The sequence below is a fragment of the Eleutherodactylus coqui genome, chromosome 11 (assembly GCF_035609145.1).
Source record: "Eleutherodactylus coqui strain aEleCoq1 chromosome 11, aEleCoq1.hap1, whole genome shotgun sequence".
Taxonomy (NCBI): Eukaryota; Metazoa; Chordata; class Amphibia; order Anura; family Eleutherodactylidae; genus Eleutherodactylus; species Eleutherodactylus coqui.
In genome coordinates this window covers 20,774,508-20,791,474 of record NC_089847.1, presented here as the reverse complement: position 1 = coordinate 20,791,474, position 16,967 = coordinate 20,774,508, and the positions used below count along the sequence as shown (strand labels likewise).

General features: G+C 43.6%; 1 protein-coding gene across 4 annotated transcripts; it reads left to right on the top strand.

Annotated features, from left to right (window-relative positions):
• DBNDD1 (dysbindin domain containing 1) lies at nt 1-13,251 on the top strand. Of its 4 annotated transcripts, none has more exons than XM_066582924.1 (4): nt 1-265; nt 9,084-9,231; nt 10,123-10,263; nt 12,081-13,251. In XM_066582924.1, exons 1-4 carry the CDS (start codon nt 167-169, stop codon nt 12,236-12,238), a joined length of 546 nt encoding a protein of 181 aa, XP_066439021.1. In that variant the 5' UTR covers nt 1-166; the 3' UTR covers nt 12,239-13,251. The 4 variants fall into 4 exon arrangements, with proteins under 4 accessions (XP_066439021.1, XP_066439024.1, XP_066439022.1 ...); XM_066582927.1 differs by having other exon boundaries at nt 9,079-9,231; XM_066582925.1 differs by having other exon boundaries at nt 9,052-9,231.
• Nucleotides 13,252-16,967: the final 3,716 nt, after the last annotated feature.

Genomic DNA, 16,967 nt, shown 5'->3' with positions numbered 1-16,967 from the left:
CACCCTGAGACACATCCTCAACCCTCCCCTCGCAGACTCTCACTCCTTCTGTCTGCTCATTTGCAATGCAAGGCTCACTTATCAGTGAGGCTCGCAGCTTGGGGATGTGTGTCTGTGCTGCAGATCCCTCAGCCTGCTGCTTGCTGCAGGGAGGAGGCTGTATCTGATGCTGCCCTATGCCCCATCTCTTCCTGCTCAGCTCAAGGAGGGTGGAACCCCTGACTCAGTATCTGGATGGAGCCCCAACAAGGGCCTGGACCCTCAGGTGAGTGACTTGAAAGGCTACATGTACAAGGAGCTTGGGATGGTCCCTACTTTTGGGATCTGAAGTGGCACGAGGTGTGATGATTGTGTCTTTGTAGGCAAAGTCGGTGGTGGGCTTGCAAAGTAGGGAGTTAGAGCTGGGATGCTGTGACTTGCACTGTATGGACAGTACCGCATTGCACTGCTGATATTAATACCCAGGGCATGCCAGCATCACAGTGTGCATTATATGTACAGTAGTGGGGACATTATCCCATATAGCACCCTTGCTCTGCCTCGATATAGTGAAAAATGAATTATTTGCAAAAGTCATTGCACCTGATGATTATGTAAGTGAGGAATGACGTACAGTTCTATGACTGCAGAGGCTTTGCAAGTATGATATATTGCAACAAAGTTTAAATAAAAGCCCACAAGTACTAAAATCCTGCAGGCCGGGGAGACACTAATATTCTGTAAAACTGGACATTCTCTAAAAACCACAATTTAGGCTGCAGCGTTAGTAGGGGAGTAAGGGAGGGAGCAAAAAAAAAGGTCTGAGAATGCTAAGTATTTGCTTTATAGTAGCAGAAGGACAGCTGCAGAAAAATGTAATACAGTAGCGAGATTAGGAGACGGTTACATACATGGGAGGGGGCATCCAGACACAGACCCCCTCCTGCCCAGCCGCTCAGTTTAAGTTTGCAAAGCTGTAAAGCCATTGCTGTAATCCCTAGAGAAGAGCCTGGTAGACAGCAGTGAGGCTGAGGGTAGGCGTAACCGAGGAGGGCAGGGATGGGGTGCATTGGTAATAAAGAACCCCCCCTCCCTTGATTGGATGTGGTTAACACATAGGGATCTAAATACAAAATTGCTTGTAACAGCTTATTAAGTGGAGTCAGAAGCAGATGGAAGTCTCGGAAATATAATAAAACATGAATTCATTCCAAGCTTTCTATTCATCACGGTCATTTCCTCAATCCAGAATTTGTGGTTTTGTATTTTGTTTCTTTTTTTGTTACTTGTTTTCATATTTCTTTGTGTATCTTTTTCTGCTTTGACTTTTACCTTTTTTTATTATGTTTTCTTTGCAATTTTTGTATTTCTTTATTTGTAGTTTTTTTATACTTTGTGTTTGATTTGTATTTCTGTTTTTGCATTTGCTTTTCTGTTTGTTTGTTGCTTTTTTTTAACGTTTTCAACCTCTTCAACCCAAATCCTTAAATGCACTTCCTTTTACCCAGCTTTTCATATGTTAAATGATTGGGACTGGCAGGCATTACTAAGCCCTATCACAATAACAGAGGAAGCTTCATTATAAAGGAAGCTCTGTCTGCTGAAGCCAATGGTAACACAGTGGTGGTGTGTGTCTCTGGAGAAGGGCCTTTTGAGAGTCACACAGCTTTGCATCCAAGTGTCATCTGCCGCTGGGGAAAGCATCACCGCAACTATAAATCAGAGGAACTACCTGTGCCAAGTGCGGCATCGGTGCGAGTTATTAGATTTAAAGGACGGGTATCGATCATGGTGTAGCATTTGATGTGGGCTGCCCTAGAACAATTTAGGGAGGTTAGCATGGTGCTGAATACAAAGAGAGAGATTTAGTAGGCAATTATAGGGTTCAAGCTTAAGTCTATAGGATGCATCATATATTCAGTGCTTTCTCTCCCAGTAATGGGGGGTTACTATGCCGTTAGTTCCTGCAAGGAACATTCACATGATGTATGGATAGTCTACAAATTTCTCAGTCTAGGGACACATTTAGCCCCTCACATCTGTGTATTTAGTGCATAGCAGGGGCGTAACTATATAGGATGCAGGGGATGCGGTTGCACCCGGGCCCAGGAGCCTTAGGGGGCCCATAAGACCTCTCTTCTCCATATAGTGAACCCAGTACTATGAGTAAAGCATTATAGTTGGGGGCCCTGTTACAAGTTTTGCATCGGGGCCCGGGAGCTTCAAGTTACGCCTCTGGTGCATAGGACTTCTCCCTGAAGACTTCCTGGATTTTTTTCTTCATTATTTGCATTATTTAACTATTTATATTCCAAGTATTACCATACTTTCTAGGACCGCTTTACTTTTTAGGGCCTTAAATGATGTACTTCATAGACTGATATAATTCTGGCTACATGGGGGTTGACCATTTAGTGTGCAATTCACAATAATGTGCTATGAAACTACAACTCCTAGTATGCAGGAGAGGGGCAGGTTGCTCACTATTGTTCTAGTCAATGTCATAAGTATTCTACAACGATATGCAAATATGGCACCATGCATTGTTCAGAAACCACCAGACCTTTGGGTCTGCAAAAGTAGACTTTCCCACAGAGGTCAGGATGGTAAGGAGACCTGAGTTATTGAAGGGTTAAGTTGGGCAAGGCTTTGGGTAATATGGATGTCTGGTGGGCTGTGTTTATAATTGAGGTGTTCTGTATTAAAGTCTCACTGAGTTTTTGGAAAACTTTTCAGAGTAAGCTGGTATGTGTGTGTACATGAGGAATAACGCTCTGTCTGGCTATTACTGTAGATGACTTGTATCCTACATTTTATCCTACTTTCCCCTCTGTAGGGTGTATGTCTGATTCTCCATCCTCTCAGGACTGGTGGGAGGAGCACATAAGGGGGTACCCCCCCCCCCCCCAATGCTCACCTCCCACTTCGTACCTCCACCTATTGCCTCTCGATGCTGCTCCGGTATTCTATTTACATTGGCTGCAGTGGTTAAGTGGGTTGTTTTCCAACGTGACCACTGCAGCCAATGGGAGGTGGCAGGGAGGTCATCAGTGATATCCCACAAACCTCCCTCGGGGCTTCTACATTATATACCTATGTGGCAGGTTTACTGGACACCACCAGGCCTGCTGGATGACTATCAGATGCTGCAGTACTGGACCACTAAAACTGTGGTCCAGGACCATGGTGCGTATATTACTTTTATATAGTTTTGGGCACAGGGTGAAATCCCTTTAAAGGGAACTTGTCATCAACTGCAAAAATGGGGGACAGGGTGAGTATGAGAAGCAGCTCCCAGACTCCACATTACCAAAACTATAAACATGATAACTTATTTTGTGGCACCTATCGTTGACGACAGGTTCCCTTTAAACAAAGCGATGCACAAATGGGGATTGTGGGATCTTATTATCATTTGAGGCTGCTCCCCAGTCCAAAAAGATGCCAATAGATCAAATAGATCAACTTTTTTCCTTACAACGGATGCTTTTACACAGGAACAATCATCACTCAGTGATTGGGAAGCGGAGTGGGTCAGGGATCGCCTGCTAACCTCCATTTACAGTAAACAGGCAGTCATTCACAGATGAACAACTGCCTGTTCACATAGGACGATTACTTGTTAGTTTTTATGCATGCAGAGACTGAGCGACAAACTAATGTATTGTTCGCTATCCAGTCATGCATGCATTCAGACTGAACGATGATTGTTCAGATTTTTGCTGAACGCGGGAATTTGAACGATTTTTCAGCCCATTTAAAAGGACCCTTATTCCTGAGCAGCTGTCCTCGGGAATCATGTAGAATATTTTCTTGAAGCTATGGCCTGCACTCATGCTACAGATCCATTCATGAGACTTCTGTATGCTTGATACACTTTTGCCTTAAAGGGGTTGTCCCGCGCCGAAACGGGTTTTTTTTTTTTTCAACCCCCCCCCCGTTCGGCGCGAGACAACCCCGATGCAGGGAGGTAAAGAAAGCTCACCGGAGCGCTTACCTGAATCCCCGCGCTCCGGTGACTTCTCTACTCACCGCTGAAGATGGCCTCTTCCTCCGTGGACCGCAGCTCTTCTGTGCGGTCCACTGCCGATTCCAGCCTCCTGATTGGCTGGAATCGGCACGTGACGGGGCGGAGCTACACGGAGCTACACGGAGCCCCATAGAAGACTGCAGAAGACCCGGACTGCGCAAGCGCGGCTAATTTGGCCATCGGAGGGCGAAAATTAGTCGGCACCATGGAGACGAGGACGCCAGCAACGGAACAGGTAAGTAAAAAACTTTTTATAACTTCTGCATGGCTCATAATTAATGCACAATGTACATTACAAAGTGCATTATTATGGCCATGCAGAAGTGTACAGACCCACTTGCTGCCTCGGGACAACCCCTTTAAACCTTTCCAATCCAATTTGTATCCTGATTTTCCTAGGGGGCTTACTCTTTTTCTGCTGTTATACAACGGCGCTATCTGCTGGCTAAAGCCAGTACTGCATGAGGTGACACGTTGGATAGGCTTCGACAGCAGAGAGGCTGGCAATATACAGTAAGAGAACCCCGACGGACGTCTTCCAACATCGGAGCAGTACAGCCTTAAATCATAATGTCTTCAGAGATCAGACAGTGGATTGGAAAGGGTTAAAACAAAGAATTGAATTGTTTCAATATTTTTTCAGAAAAGGTCACCCCGAATCTATAAAATCTATATACATCCATATATCCAATGATATGATTTTGCAGGGACTTTTTCTGAAAAAAATATTGAATTGTTTGCTTTTATGCAACAGGGCATCAAATTAGGATACAGGAGTATTGAGATTGTAAAAAAAAAAGTTATAACCCCAATGTTAACGCTATGATTGGATGAACATAGTCGGACATATCTACACATCCCAAATTAACAAACAAGTGTCCTTTTAGTCTCTATCAGGGTGTTCTGCCCCAGCATACCTTTAAAGGGAACCTGTCACCAAGTTTTTACAATGTAATCTACAATAAACCTTTAATAGAGCTGGTAAATAGAGATTTCCTTATCGCTAATCCGTGCCCCGCTCCCTTTACAATCTGCTTTTGAAGTTTTCCTGCTCTGCATAAAAATGCATTGAGGAAAATCCGACTTTTTTTTCCCCTCAGCGCAGCGCCAGGCCGCCACTGTTCTTGGTTGGCATACATACTGATTGCTCTTCTTTGCTGTAATCCCATGCTGGCACTGAAGCAAACCTTGCCTGCGCCTGCGCATGTCAGGTCTGCCTTACTTGCTGAGACTTGAGCGGCGTACTGCGCATGCATCTTGAGGATCGTTGCTATTACAGTCATCTGACCTCTGACGCAATGGGAGTAACGATCCTCAAGGCGCACCGCTGAAGTTAGAAATCGGACTCTTTTCTGCAAAATCGGACTCTTTTCAGCTCATTAGAATACAGCACCGGAAAACTTCAAGAGCAGATTGTAAGGGAATTGGGGCATGAAAATCGCAGCGCTCGTGTGAAAGAGGCTTTAAAGTGACCCAATGGGCCTGGACAAACAAAGCCGGTTGAGCCACATCTCTGACTACCTGATGTACACTGAGGTATATACTGAACATATACGAAAGGCTATACTCCCCAGAGGCGTAACTTGAAGCTTTTGGGCCCCGATGCAAAACTCGTAACAGGGCCCCCAACTATAATGCTTTACCCATAGTATTGGGTTCCCTATATTGAGAAGAGAGGTCTTATGGGCCCCCTAAGGCTCCTGGGCCCGGGTGCAACCGCATCCCCTGCATCCCCTATAGTTACGGCCCTGTTCCCCATGTATACTTCTGATATATAGGTCAAATGCAATGTGAACAGAGCCTGGAAAGTTAATGTTACACAAGGGAGCAGAAGACTAAGCCATAAAGTGGCACAGTAGCTTGTGTGAACCAGCCTCAGCCACACGGGTGAGGTGAGTTGTGGAAAGTTCCATGAGGAAGTCATTGTTTCCAATGGCATGTAATTGTGTTCTGCGTGTCTACAACATTCACTGCCGAGTTTATAATGTAACATCTACTGCCCTGCAAAAGTCTCTTCCAACCGCGGAGCCGACGCTTCAAACTTTTTCCATTTTCTTATTATTTATAGGATAAAATATAGACTCCAGCTAGTAATTCTCTTACAGCTTGTCTTAAGGGGCAAGAAACACTATAAACGAGTCTCCAGTGCCGCAGTGAGGATGCTCTGAAATGCCTTTGATGATGTCTAGCACTATCAGATATGCCAGGGGTAATTTCCAGTAAGAGCTGAGTAGTGATACCCACGGGCACACATTTTTCTTTACATGCAGTGAGAATTAATTGGCAAGGAAAATGCCAACTATAATACCCACTGAGATGTAATATGTGACTATTCCCATCTAGTATGAAAAGGTTGATGTCTACCATTATGTATGCAGCTTACTAGTCCCCAACCTGTGGCTCTCCAGCTGTTGCCAACCTACAACCCCAAATATGCCCTGATAGCTGTAGTTATTAAATATGCCAGTGATAGTACCCAGCACTAGCTATGTGCAATCCCTGCGATCACTAACCACCAGCTTGTAGGGTGGCACCAAGAGGATGTAGGTTTGAGGCGATTGTCCCCTTTAGGTCCATCTTCCTGCATGTGGCAACATCTTGTGGAGATACATAAATCATCCCCCTCCTCCTGTCTCTGTCTCCTCCCCTCTGATGTTCGAAGACATGGCCGTCCACCCAATGGTACCCCCGCAACACAATCACTTAGTTCTCCTATTGTAAATATTTTACTTTATATTGTAAATTGCATTTATGCTAGAAGCTTGGTTCCGTTTTTTTATCTATGTACTAAGATTGGTTCTGATGCTGTATTTATGTTATGAGCTTGGTTCTGGTATAGTATGTATTCACTGAACTTATCAGGGGCAGTAATTATGTTATGAGCTTTATTCTGATATTGTATCTATGTACTGAGCTTGGTTCTGGTACAGTATTTATTCACTGAATTGTTCTAGTGTGGTTATGCTGCTATCATGCTGCTTTCTGCACAAGCAGAATACAAGCAGTTTGCCTATTGGTACAATATATGTATGTTTTTTAGTAATCACTGGGTGGGACCCCTAAAACATAACCTTTATTGATTTATTTAATGATTAAAAGGTCCTATATTTGGGACCAACATGAAAAGACCACAAACAAATATACTTCTCCAATTTAGGCTACAAGCCAGTATGGAAGAAATGTCCAAAAATACACAATGCAACCGCCCAGGGCAAAGCGGTCCTGTGTATTTGGATTAGTATTAGAGTGATATACGTGTGTCAATGAAAGTCACTATAGAGCGCGACCGGACTAACACCCATCAGTGATAGTTCTCTATCTATGATGCTGCGATAGAAATATGCCGGTTGCCACATAGATAGGGTACTGATATTCGGGTAAAATTGTGTATACTCTTAGCACAACGGCTGTTGTACACGTAGCTCTGTTCTTAGCACCCGGGCCCAGGAGCCTTAGGGGGCCCATAAGGCCTCTCCTCTCCATATAGGGAGCCCAGTACTATGAATAAAGCATTATAGGTGGGGGCCCGGTTACAGGTTTTGCATTGAGGCCCAGAAGCTTCAAGTTATGCCTCTGTGCAGCATGGTTTAGGTATGGGTACGGGTACAGATACAGATAGAGGAGGGGCCCCAGCTCACCTTTTGCATCAGGGCCCCTGAGCCTTTACTTACACCCCTGGCTTTATATAACAAGTTCTATGCGTTTCGTCATATAACTATCACTGATGGGTATGGTTGCGCTCTATAGTGACTTAAATTGACACACGTAGTGACCGCTTTGCCCTGGGCATTCCCATTGTGGTTTTTTGGACATTTCTTCCATACTGGATTGTAGCCTAAATTGAAGAAGTATATTTGTTTTGTGGTCTTTTCATGTTGGTCCCTATATATAGGACCTTTTAATCATTAAATAAATCAATAAAGGTTACGTTTTAGGGGTCCCACCCAGTAATTACTTAATCCCCCTCCTGGGGCCTTTCCGCTTCAGTGACTACTCAACATATGTATGTTTTTCACATTTATCACGGTCGGGGGTCGTAAACAAAAAAAAATCCGAACAGGGTGCCATGTAGTCTAAGGTCAGCACCGACCTGCACTAGGTAATATACAGTTATCCCACATGTGATGATGGCTGCTTGTACAAATGAAAATGTCTTAAAACTGTAGGCTAAAAAATGCCCACTAGAATGCCCTATAGCCAGGGCCGTAACTATAGAGGATGCAGGGGATGCGGTTGCACCCGGGCCCAGGAGCCTTGGGGGGCCCATAAGGTCTATCTTCTCCATATAGGGAGCCAAGCATTATGAATAAAGCATTATAGTTGGGGGCCCCGTTACAGGTTTTGCATTGGGGCCCAGGAGCTTCAAGTTACGCCTCTGCCTATAGCATTTATGGCCATGAGAGGTCTTGGCAATGTAGGCCTGGTATTTGTATATGCTCATTTTCAGTGGTTAGTCATAGTGGATACCAGTTATAAGATCCCAGTTACCATCACTGGTGATTGGCAGATATTGTAGGTCATTTGAGAACACGTCTGTTGGGACCAGTGATGGTCATAAATGAATGATATTAGCATAAATACTGGTGAGGCAGGCTATGCTATTGCTATAGGCACATGTAGAAGGAAGGCATTTCCCAAATGTGTGCCCTCCTCTCCAAAAACAGCAACATTAGCAAAAAAACAGGGAAGAAAAGTCCAAAGGGGCATATTGCCCTTCAAAGTATGAGAAGAGAGTGTGGACATGAGAGCTGAGCCCTCTATACCACAGACGAGGGGCCCTATTTGCTTGTCGGGCCATGCCATATGCTCATGGTATCTCCTTTCAATGTTGGCTGTCATCAAGATAGTGCTAGATCACTAAACTGAAGGGAAAGGCAGGAGAGACAAATATTGTGTCTCTCCTGCACCATGGAGCTTCACTACAAATAGTATCACAAACAAGAAGATGAACGATTGCAGAAATTTAGATTTTTACAATGTAAAACTGGTCTACCATGTTGTTTACCTCTAGTAATTACATCAGGGCTACTAATGTAAAAAAGATTTCTCCTATTGTGTTTCCTGTGCAGTGCAGACCAGAGAAGCAGAGGGTGAAGTTGTCTCTCACCCTAATGCCCCCGCTGAGGTGACTGTAGAAGAACCTCAACAACCCCTGGTGGCAGAAGTGGAATCTGGAGTCATGGCTCCTACAACAGGGCTCCTACAAGTCACAGAAAGAAGACGTGAGTATCTCTACCACTGTACACCACAAAAAAGGCATACATACCATAGAGGCAGACCATGCGACTGATGTCGGGCCCTTAAAGAGTAGGCGCCGCAGCTTTGATTGGCCCATCCGTTTTGCTACTGGGTAGTGAGAACATCTATAAGACATCCTCCAAAGTGGAACTTTATTAGCAAAGAAGGAGGTGGGGAATTGGCCCAGGGGTCCGAAGACAAACGCCAGGCCCTCCTATCCGGGTGGCAAAACCAGACATCATAATGGGAGGCCCATTTAAGTTTTTACTTTGATGCCCCATCTCTTCTATGTATGCCAATGACCACGACCACTAGACAACTTATCATTCCACCCAGAGGACATCACAGATGATTCTATATGCTTTTTTATGGTCCTGTAATTTGGCACCATGGTTGATGCACATTTGCAGGGTTTGCACATTTGCCTGAAGCTCCTAGGCCACAATGCAAAATCTATAACAGGTCCACCTGTGATGTGCCATTTATCATACTGGCCTTTTCTCATCTGTTAGGACCCCTGCACACTACCGTATTTTGGGCCGTGTGCTGTTTGTGTTAAGCCACAGCTTGCACAAAGCCCCATTACATCCCTACCTAGGCTCATTGATGGTTTTTCACAAGGACCAATGGTCTGCGTGCTAAAACTCATGTCCTCTCCTACTCCTCTCCGAGAAATGGGATATTTTTTGACACCATTGCTATGTCTGCCTTCACAACTTATGGTATCAATGTCACTCCATAGAATACAACGTCAGCTCATGCAGATCCCCATGGGTATGAAGCTCAGGGAAAGTTTTTGTAAGTTTTTTGCAAGTTCCTTACAAATGTCAGATTTATGCATTTGACACATAATGGCCTGCGGTCTCTTCTTGCAGAACCGCTCAGCAGCGTCTCCTCTCTTGAAGTGCACTTTGATCTGCTGGATCTGACAGAACTCACAGATATGTCTGACCAGGAACTGGCCGAAGTGTTTGCTGACTCGGATGATGAAAACCCACACAATGAGCCGCTTCCAGGTGTGTACCGCGTATTACAGAGCAAAAAGCATGTAGAGAATAAGTTGCAGAGACTTTTGTATTCCTGGCCCATCCAAAACCATAAAAAAATGATACCCTGAACACTATGCTCCAGTACTGGGTTCTTCACTTTATGAAAGCCAGGACCGAGTGGCCGGTGGCCTCTATAATATGTAATCTACCAGCCCTTCTATTCAGTGTGTGGAAGCACTGGATCCCCCATCCCCAAGGGTGTAGTACCATAGAAGCAGCTTATGCAGCTGCCATGGGGGCCCCTGAAGATAGAGGGCCCTGCCCAGGTTGGTCCCTTCTCCTTATAACATAATCAATTGGGGAATTAGCCCTAAACTCAATAAATGGGAAGCAAACAAGCACAAAGTCCTGTCCTTGGTACTTGGATGTGATGATAAGTGTAGAACCCTGTATCTGTTCGAACTTTGCAAAAGTTTGGTTCGGTAAGAACCCGAATTGAGCTTTTAGTGAAATTCTATCTGAAGCAGGGTTCTACTGGTTCGGTTCGCTCAACACTAGTCCTGTATATCACTGTCTATGAGCCACAGAAACCCTATGTAGCACTTTCAGAGTGTTATGCATGACTTAAATGGCTCTCAGACAGTGATATACAACAGTTTTGTGGTGAGCTTCTGCTTCAGGTTGAACTAATTCAGACTGAACGGAACTTTTTGCAAAAGTTTGTCGAACCTGCCAAACTTTTTCAAAAGTTTGCTCATCACTAGTGATGATGTGTTAATCTAAGGTAACTTTTTGCATGCCCCCCACTATAGAACGATTACAAACTAGATGATGAGTTCCAATTGTACACATCACAAGCACATTATTTTAGTAAGTATGATGTACTACAAGAACCTGCATGTCCTCCATTGTTTATTATTGTGACCATATGGAGAGAATAGACAGGGGTGCAATGAGCCGACAGTCATACAGCTTCTCCTGTTACACAGGAATGATCATCGCTAATGAATGGTGACGGAGTGGGCTGGAGATCGTTGCAGCCGCACACTCCTGTGTGAAAGCATAGAAGTGATAGTCGTTGGGATGACAGTGAGGCGCTCATGCGCCAAATATCTGTCCTGTGTAAAGGACCTTTCATGCAATATGGAATAGGTGCACGATGCATTGCAAGCCGCGGTAAATTCTGCACCAAAATCTAAATACTACCTGTGAATTTTGATGCGGAATTAAAAATGGCTAAAAACCTGCGGATTTTGGTGTTAAATTCTGCAGCTGCGGATTTGGCTGTGTTCTGTGGTGTAATTCGGTCTTGTGTGAAAGGTCCATAAGGGTTGTGCTTTTTTTATTTTACACCTTTATCTGTCCCTCCTGAATGTTTTTTTTTTACAGAGGTTGTCCAGGATTACAAAAACATGGCTGATTTCTTCCAAAAACAGCGCCACACTTGTCCATAGGCTGTGTCGGGTATTGCAGTGAATGGAGCTAAGGTGCAATATCACCCATGGACAATTCTGCTTCTGTTTTAGGAAGTAGTCAGCCATGTTTTTGTAACCCTGAACCACTTCTTTAAGATGTCCAGAAACAAAGAATGGTCAGAGAATAAAAAGCTTTAAGATTGAGCAGACTAAGATTAACGACTCCTATTCCAGACCCGCCGCACATAACCCTGGGCTAATCAGCCTTTCATTACACCATTCCAGTTGGAGTGGAGCGTGTCCTGAATGTCTAAGGTGTTATTTCAGCTCTAAGCGGCAAACCGTGACCTTGTTCTGTAAGAAGGACGTAGATATCATGTACTCGGCCTTATTACTCCTTCCTCACTGACATCTCCATTTCACACATAGGTCTGCAATTACCTCCGCTCCCCAGAGCCGGCTACCTGCGTTCTCCGTCTTGGACCCGGTCAAGAGCTGAAAGGGAAAAGAAACATCTCAGCGACTCAGAGCTGCAAGGAGGACTGCTGGACACGTTCCTCGCTGCAGAGAGATCCAAAGAGAACTAACAATAAGAAAGCCTTTACCCCACCGAAGTTGGTCCCTGTTGCCCTTTGATCATTCATATCAGGGATTGGACCACGGAAAGTGCCAAGTCCATAGCTCTCAAAACTGCATTAACCACGGAGACTTTCTAGGGGCCATCTCAATACTACTCTCTGGGATGATAGTGCCGACTCAGCACATGCAGCTCATTAGAGGTCCAGGTCAGGACTTATCCATAGTAGGAACCTATTAGTAGTGGAACATCATCTACTCATACAAGAGATGCAGGTAACACGAGATAGAAGATAAACTGGAGATAGAACCACAGACTCTACTGGGACGCCATAACACTACCAGCTGTAGAATGAATATAGTATATTGGAGAGCGCCAGTGTAGTAGCCATGACAGACTGCCATACAACCCATATAGAGGTCCTACCTGGTGCTCGGAGATGGGGATAAGAAGCAGGGACCCTGCACTTAGTCATTTAGGACACTGTCTTGGGCAGTTACCAGCACATGTTAATTGGTTGCCATAGGATGACGACCCGCTCCATGAATGTAGAATGGCATGAAGATCTGGATGAGCATCCATAAGCAGAGAGGAGGACTTTTCGGGACAGACTTCAATTAACATAACGTCTTTCATAAGCACAGAATTTCCCTCCTCCACCGCCTTAAAATACACCTCCATCCACCACACTTTAAAATACCTTTTACCGGGGAGGCTGTGGGTCACCGACTTGCCACCGAACACTTGCTGTGGAGCACTTTGATGGGGATTTGCAGTGCACAAGTCCTTATTTATATCAGTTCGGCGTTCCATCAGCTCGCAGCGTTACTATGTGTGTTCCGGTGACCACTTTTTGTTTTGTTAGTATGGTGACACTTTTGCACTTTATGATGATGTGGCTGCACCCACAGCATTGGGATTTCGCCCCTGCGAGGGCTTTCTGGCACTTGAAAGGTTTGTCATGGTAGTTATATACAGTTCTGTTGCTTACGACATGACACATTAAAATTTTCCTGAACCACATGATCATGTACAATGCGTTCTGATTGCCCTCAGAAAAAGTAGACCGGTGGTGCCAGCGGCCTTACTGGAAGGAGTTGGCTCACGAAAAGCATTTATTACCTATCAATAGGATAGCTGATAAATGTATGATCACTGGGGGTCCAACCAGTGGGATCCCCACCGATCACAAGTACGAGGGTCCCGATGCCTCTGTTGGAAGGGAGTGGTGATCACGTATGTCCATATGGGACTGACCGAGATAGCGCTGAGCTTTTGCCTATCTCTATCAGTCCCATAGATGGTGCATGGAGTGTAAGTGGACATATGTAACCACAGGGCACTTGGGGAACCCCCTTCTTGTGAACTGTGCGGGCTCCAGTGTTTGTACCTTTAGTGATCATACTGTATATTGATCACCTATCCCGTGGATAGGTGATAAATGTTGTTTGATTGCCAACCCCTTTAAATATGAGCACAAGGCAAATGGCTGAGATATATAAAGTTGGCTGCTATCAAAATATAGAGGCCTTGCAATCAACCAACATATAGAAAGGGAGTTGCAGACCACGTTCTTCTCCTCCACACCCACTGCCTTGTCAATTCCTAAGTATTACTTTGACAATTTGGGGGAGCAGTAAGTGCAAGAAAGATGGAGAGAGTATGGCTGCAGGATCAGACTACACAGGGTTTGATTGTAGTCTGTTACCATGGAGACACAAAGATCTGCATAGGAGCTGTATAAACAAAATTGGTGGCATTATTTGTAAGTTTCTAATTTTTTTGTTATTTTACATACCAAAAATGTTGCAGAAGTGAAAGAAAAAGATGTGCAGGCTGCCTTTTAAGTCATTTTTCAGACACAGCATCATTACTGACACTATAGCTTACCTCCACGTCTAAAGGGAGTCTGAAGTAGTTTAATGCCTCCTTCACATGGGCAACACGTTATCACCGCGATGGTCCGGAGATATCGCGGCGGTTTCTTGCGGTTATACTGCGATTTTGTGGTGCTACAAAGCCTTGCGACTTTGTAGCACCACTTGCGAGGATTTTCGGGGGAAGGGGAGCTTGAAACATAAGCCCTAGCTGAAAAAATTTTTAAAAAAAGAATACATCACCTAAGAAGCGCTGTCCGGCTTCACTGCAACTAGTCTTCAGCATCTCTTCTGGTCGGAGATTGAAAAATGCCCACCTCCAGGAAGAGTTGTCTCTGATTGGCTGAAGCGTCACAGCGAACGAAGCCTTACATCCACATCCAACTTAAATGGTTGTGCTGTTCTTCCCCAGTGCTTTACTCTGCTTATTCAAATTGGCTGCTGTGTAGGAGCACAAGTCCGGCACAAACTCACCCGATGGCATGACTATAGACTGCAACCACCAGCGGTAGATTACGAGTGACTGCAAAGTGGTTTAACTCTAGCATCATGATAGATAGATAGATAGATAGATAGATAGATAGATAGATAGATAGATAGATAGATAGATAGATAGATAGATAGATAGATAGATAGATAGATAGATAGATATGAGATAGGAGATAGATAGATAGATAGATAGATAGATAGATAGATAGATAGATAGATAGATAGGAGATAGATAGATAGATAGATAGATAGATAGATAGATAGATAGATAGATAGATAGATAGATAGATAGATAGATATGAGATAGATAGGAGATAGGAGATAGATAGATAGATAGATAGATAGATAGATAGATAGATAGATAGATAGATAGATAGATAGATAGATAGATAGATAGATATGAGATAGATAGATAGATAGATAGATAGATAGATAGATAGATAGATAGATAGATAGATATGAGATAGATAGATATGAGATAGATATGAGATAGATAGATAGATATGAGATAGATAGATAGATAGATAGATATGAGATAGATAGATAGATAGATGGATAGATATGAGATAGATGGATAGATAGATATGAGATAGATAGATAGATAGATAGATATGAGATAGATAGGAGATAGGAGATAGATAGATAGATAGATAGATAGATAGATATGAGATAGATAGATAGATAGATAGATAGATAGATATGAGATAGATAGATAGATAGATATGAGATAGATAGATAGATAGATGGATAGATATGAGATAGATGGATAGATAGATATGAGATAGATAGATATGAGATAGATAGATATGAGATAGATGGATAGATATGAGATAGATGGATAGATGGATGGATGGATATGGGATGGATGGATGGATATGGGATGGATGGATGGATGGATATGGGATGGATGGATGGATGGATATGAGATAGATGGATGGATGGATAGATGGATATGAGATAGATGGATGGATGGATGGATATGAGATAGATGGATGAATGGATGGATGGATATGAGATAGATAGATGGATGGATATGAGATAGATAGATGGATGGATGGATGGATGGATGGATGGATGGATGGATGGATAGATAGATAGATAGATATGAGGTAGATAGATGGATGGATGGATATGAGATAGATAGATGGATGGATGGATGGATAAGGGATAGATAGATAGATGGATGGATAGATGGATATAAGTTAGATAGATGGATGGATGGATGGATGGATATGAGATAGATAGATGGATGGATGGATGGATGGATGGATATGAGATAGATAGATGGATGGATATGAGATAGATAGATAGATGGATGGATGGATGGATGGATGGATGGATGGATATGAGATAGATAGATGGATGGATGGATGGATATGAGATAGATAGATAGATAGATGGATGGATGGATGGATGGATGGATATGAGATAGATAGATGGATGGATATGAGATAGATAGATAGATGGATGGATGGATGGATGGATGGATATGAGATAGATAGATAGATGGATGGATGGATGGATGGATATGAGATAGATAGATGGATGGATGGATGGATATGAGATAGATAGATAGATATATAGATAGATAGTTATGAGATAGATAGATAGATATTAGATACAACGTCCACTTTCTTTCCTTAAGCCCACACTGATGTAACACTAATTACAATCTGCATCAATTGATTTTTGTAATGAAAGTTTTATTATTCTAAAATGATTCTGAAATCACAAAACATAATTCTTTCCTTATAAACCAGGGCACACCGAGAGACTACTGCAGTTTATAGTCATGCCCAATACACCCAACATTGCATAACTTGCAGCAGGCAGTCATGGAAGGGCCTCCCCATATAATAAAACTTTCATGTGTTCATCAACAGTCCTGCTCTCCTATTCTGCATTAGATATTACCTGTTAGCAGTTTGTGCTGCTCTTCCTGCTGCCACTGGAGGCTGGGAGTTGCAGCCATAGCCAGACATTTTGGAAGTGAAGGAGAATTGACTTTGGTCACCTGGTCATCCACCTCTCCATGCCTGTCAATCTACCATATTCATGCCTCTACGTCTTCTTGTCTGGGTTGGGTACAAGATGTGATACAGGCAAACATGGAGGCTCTAGTACCCTGTTGTACCGTCTCTAGCTTGGATACAAGATGTGATACAGGCAAACATGGAGGCTCTAATACCCTGTTGTACCGCCTCTAGCTTGGATACAAGATGTGATACGGGCAGGCATGGAGACTCTAGTACCCTGTTGTACTGCCTCTAGCTTAGATACAAGATGTGATACGGTCGGGCATGGAGGCTCTAGTATCCTGTTGCGCTGGTTCTAGCTTGGATACAAGATGTGATACAGACAGGCATGGAGGCT